Source organism: Aulonocara sp. 'chitande type north' Nkhata Bay, linkage group LG19 (genome assembly GCF_057382095.1).
Source record: "Aulonocara sp. 'chitande type north' Nkhata Bay isolate Kocher_YH1m ecotype deep benthic linkage group LG19, A_spYH_male_GT1.1, whole genome shotgun sequence".
NCBI lineage: Eukaryota > Metazoa > Chordata > Actinopteri > Cichliformes > Cichlidae > Aulonocara > Aulonocara sp. 'chitande type north' Nkhata Bay.
This window is the reverse complement of record NC_141362.1, coordinates 332,847-337,952: the sequence shown is the minus strand read 5'-3', so window position 1 is coordinate 337,952 and position 5,106 is coordinate 332,847. Positions and strand designations below refer to the sequence as shown.

Below are 5,106 nucleotides of genomic sequence, written 5' to 3'. Positions count from 1 at the left end.
GGTTGTGCGGTCAGCTGAGCGCACCATCCGCTCCGAGCTCCCTGACCTGCACTCAATCTACAGCAGGCGGTGCTGGACCAAGGCCAGGAAGATGGTGAAGGACCTCAGCCATCCCAACAACAGACTGTTCTCTCTGTTGAGGTCAGGAAAGCGATTCCGCTCCCTGAAGACCAACACAGAGAGACTGAGGAGGAGCTTCTTCCCGCAGGCGATACGGTCTCTCAATCACACCACCACACAGTACTGACCCACACATATGGTTCTTACACACACACTGGACTTTCTGGACATTGTTTTTTTGCACAACACTGGTCACTATATTCTTCATTTCCGGTTAATACTTGTACAGCTGCTGTTATTGTGTATATATTTATTTATATTTCTTCATACATTCTTATATAGTTCTATATTGTGTATTGTGTATTTTGTTGTACAGTTATTTTATTTTCAACTTTAATTTATATATTTTATCTTATTCTCCCAGTTAAATTTACCCTTCATTCTAATTTGTGTTGTACAGTTATTTCATTTTTAACCTTAATTTATATTTTATTCCTTCCTAGTTAAATTTACCCTTTTTAATTTTTCATATTTATTTCCTATCTTATTCATAGCCTTTTCCTTTTTTGTTTTCTTTAGGTCACGAGCAGTTGTCCAAGCATTTCACTACATATCGTACTGTGTATGACTGTGTACGTGACAAATAAAATTTGAATTTGAATTTGATTATTATATCGAACCTGTTAACATTTAATACTGTATTGATAGAACCAACTGATTCTGCAGCAGAGCATCCCCAGTCCCTGAGCTCCTGCTGCTGCACCCACAGATATGTACAGCAAGCACTGATACCTTTTTAGTCGGTGGGATTCCCTTGTGATCACCTTTACTAAATATCTACAACCAATCTGATTATATCCTGTTATTGTTTTTTTTTTTTTCAATGTTGAAATTAAAATCTAGTAGCAGCCTTCTCATTTCTTTGTGTTTTGTGCTGTTTTACAGGCCCACAGAGGAGGACGGCTCCGAGGCAGATGAGGGACGGGTCCCAGGACGGTCCATCGGCGGTGGAGCTGGCCATCCTGGAGTCCCTGAAGAGGCCACACCAGTCTCCAATGGAGCATTTCCTCCTCAGCCTTGTTCCTGCTCTGGAGAGCAGCTGGTCCTTTTTATTCCTGTCTCTCTGTAAATACTTATATTTTATATATTTATGTTTAATGTTTTTCTGTTTGAGACTTTTAATATTATTTCAAATAAATGTTTATAATGACTAATGTCTCAGTTCTACTACACAGCAAATGTTGGCACACGACTTGACACATGTAGAATTTATTTCATATTATACTAATGACAAAATATACTGATACAGTGGGATGCAGAAGTTTGGGCAACCTTGTTAATAGACATTATTTTCCTGTATAAATCGTTGGTTGTTACAATAAAAAATGTCAGTTAAATATCATACAGGAGACACACACAGTGATATTTGAGAAGTGAAAAGAAGTTTACTGGATTTACAGAAAGTGTGCAATAATTGTTTAAACAAAATCAAGCAGGTGCATCAATTTGGGCACCACAAAAAAGAAATGAAATGAATATTTAGTGTATATCAATGTGTGTGTCTCCTATATGATATATGGGGTGCCTTTGTCTGGATGTGCTTCCCATCCAGAGCTGCACAGCACAGAGGAAAGTTCCAGCGCTCCTGGAATCCCTCTGTGATGGACCGCCAGTCTCCAGGTGAAGGCACAGCCATGAAGTCGTCCACTAGACAGTCCCAGATGGACGTCGCTGCCTTGGGGGTGATCTGGCTCACCGTGGACACACCGACTCTGAAACTGAACGCGATGGTCCTGAAGGAGTCCCCGGTGACAAGGAACCTGGACAAAATTGTTCAAAATCAGTATTATGTGTACTGCAGTTACAAAATACATTATTCAAATTCCAAAATACTTTTGTGATGTCAGATTTAAATCACAAAACTTAAATCTTACATAAAACATTTTGTAATTATAAGGATAATTACAAAATGTATATTAGATAATATCTAAAACAGTTGTGTTTTGTTTTAACTTTAACATATCATAATTTGATTGGTAGCAACTTTTGCCACTACAGTGAGCCAATCACTCACAATTCCTAAACATGTCAATCAGGTAGGAATGAAGTGAGACATTAATAGAAATAAAGAGTTGTGTGTTGACATGTAGCCCTTTCCTTGCTTAAATCATTAATATTTTTGAAAAATTAATCTGTGATAAGACAGCTTATCAAGATAGAACCATGTAACTAGAGATGAACCAAACTGTTCACAGTTTTATCTAACTCTGTTTTAATAAAGGCTGTGACCCCTGCTATAGAGTCTGACAGCTGCAGGGATTATATACAAATATTCAACTATCCCAGAATTAAACCAGGTCTAAATAAAAAGGAGTGAGTATCACTACAAAGGTTAACTCAGTGGTCCTAATGCTACAGTTTGATATCAGCAAACACCGAGCGCATACATTGATGTGACACCACAGCCATGCTATCATGCAAACACTGATAACAGCATAAATCGAATTAAATCGGGACTTGATGAGACCTTCTGAGTATCACTAGAAATATTATAAAGAGTCGTCTCTGTACCACAGTTTGCTTTCAGTAAACACCGACAGCATTCACTGTTAGCATAGCACATCCATGTTAGCAGTGTATAACTGGATGGATTAGCATATTAGCACAGATATCAATAAAGGACTACCGTATTAAATAGTTTTACTAACCTCAGGCAGACGGACAGGCGCTCTGCAGGTGGGATTGAGCGTCTGTAGTTGGTGTCTAGGCGGGCAATGCTGGGACCGACGAGGGAAAGCAGGTCCTCAAACTGGCCGACGGTGATAGCGCTGGAATCGGCCGTCACCCAGGCGCAGCTCCTGGAGCAAGTGGTGAAACTCACCAAACTGCTCATGCCTCTGGAGGACCTGATGGACCCAGGTACGGCGAGGACGTCTTTTACGCTGCTGCTCTGCTCTCCACAGTACATAGAGAAGGGAGACTCTCTCTTCAAGCGCTAGCTCGATAGCTGCCATCTTGCAAAGATACCGGTCTGGCACAACTCCCTCCCACATTCCTCCCACATTTCCGGTTCACGCGCGATGGATTTTTCTTGGACACGCGTTGAGACGCGAATGTACACGCGTCAAATTAGGGGCGTTTGGGGCGTTTTATTCGCGTCCATCGCGTTCGGTGTGAACACACCGTTAGCTCAAACGGCTGCAAAACCTGTTTGCCCAGCACGAGGATATTGAATTCTTTAAGATGAAGCCATAGACATGTGTTTCTGAGTCGTCTATCAAAAGTTGCACCGATTTATATAAAGTTGTGCAAAAACGCTTTATTTCGCCAAGACAATGTGTTTCTCACTGTTACATGCATTTGAATGGGAAACTCGCCCGAGACAAAGTACAGGTTTTCATTATGTGAATAATTTTAAAATCTTAGCTCAAACGGCTGCAAAACCTGTTTGCCCAGCACGGGGATATTGAGTTCTATAAGATAAAGCCATAAACATGTGTTTCTGAGTCTTCTATCAAAAGTTACAGCGATTTATATGAAGTTGTTCAAAAACGCTTTATTTCGCCAAGACAGTGTGTTTCTCACTGTTACATGCATTTGAAAGGGAAACTCGCCCGAGACAAAGTACAGGTTTTCATTATGTGAATAATTTTAAAATCTTAGCTCAAACGGCTGCAAAACCTGTTTGCCCAGCACGAGGATATTGAATTCTTTAAGATGAAGCCATAGACATTTGTGTCTGAGTCTTCTATCAAAAGTTGCACCGATTTATATAAAGTTGTGCAAAAACGCTTTATTTCGCCAAGACAATGTGTTTCTCACTGTTACATGCATTTGAATGGGAAACTCGCCTGAAACAAAGTATAGGTTTTCATTATGTGAATAATTTTAAAATCTTAGCTCAAACGGCTGCAAAACCTGTTTGCCCAGCACGAGGATATTGAATTCTTTAAGATGAAGCCATAGACATGTGTTTCTGAGTCGTCTATCAAAAGTTGCACCGATTTATATAAAGTTGTGCAAAAACGCTTTATTTCGCCAAGACAATGTGTTTCTCACTGTTACATGCATTTGAAAGGGAAACTCGCCCGAGACAAAGTACAGGTTTTCATTATGTGAATAATTTTAAAATCTTAGCTCAAACGGCTGCAAAACCTGTTTGCCCAGCACGAGGATATTGAATTCTTTAAGATGAAGCCATAGACATTTGTGTCTGAGTCTTCTATCAAAAGTTGCACCGATTTATATAAAGTTGTGCAAAAACGCTTTATTTCGCTAAGACAATGTGTTTCTCACTGTTACATGCATTTGAATGGGAAACTCGCCCGAGACAAAGTATAGGTTTTCATTATGTGAATAATTTTAAAATCTTAGCTCAAACGGCTGCAAAACCTGTTTGCCCAGCACGAGGATATTGAATTCTTTAAGATGAAGCCATAGACATGTGTTTCTGAGTCGTCTATCAAAAGTTGCACCGATTTATATGAAGTTGTACGAAAATGCTTTCTTTCGCCAAGACGGTGTGTTTCTCACTGTTACATGCATTTGAATGGGAAACTCGCCTGAAACAAAGTATAGGTTTTCATTATGTGAATAATTTTAAAATCTTAGCTCAAACGGCTGCAAAACCTGTTTGCCCAGCACGAGGATATTGAATTCTTTAAGATGAAGCCATAGACATGTGTTTCTGAGTCGTCTATCAAAAGTTGCACCGATTTATATAAAGTTGTGCAAAAACGCTTTATTTCGCCAAGACAATGTGTTTCTCACTGTTACATGCATTTGAATGGGAAACTCGCCCGAGACAAAGTACAGGTTTTCATTATGTGAATAATTTTAAAATCTTAGCTCAAACGGCTGCAAAACCTGTTTGCCCAGCACGGGGATATTGAGTTCTATAAGATAAAGCCATAAACATGTGTTTCTGAGTCTTCTATCAAAAGTTACAGCGATTTATATGAAGTTGTTCAAAAACGCTTTATTTCGCCAAGACAGTGTGTTTCTCACTGTTACATGCATTTGAAAGGGAAACTCGCCCGAGACAAA

General features: G+C 39.5%; 1 protein-coding gene across 1 annotated transcript; it reads right to left on the bottom strand.

Annotated features, from left to right (window-relative positions):
• Positions 1-741: 741 nt before the first annotated feature.
• Positions 742-3,176, bottom strand: LOC147306259 (uncharacterized). Its single transcript, XM_086275621.1, has 2 exons — positions 2,769-3,176; positions 742-1,880 (listed from the first exon to the last, which is right to left on the bottom strand). The coding sequence occupies exons 1-2, from the start codon at positions 3,026-3,028 to the stop codon at positions 1,610-1,612; spliced, it is 531 nt and encodes a 176-aa protein (XP_086131747.1). The 5' UTR covers positions 3,029-3,176; the 3' UTR covers positions 742-1,609.
• Between the last annotated feature and the right edge of the window lie 1,930 nt (positions 3,177-5,106).

Coding starts and splice junctions, on each gene's coding strand:
- LOC147306259 (XM_086275621.1), bottom strand. CDS start 3,028: ATGTACTGTGGAGAGCAGAGCAGCAGCGTAAAAGACGTCCTCGCCGTA. Junction 1,881..2,768: donor CGCCTGTCCGTCTGCCTGAG/GTTAGTAAAACT, acceptor AATTTTGTCCAG/GTTCCTTGTCACCGGGGACT.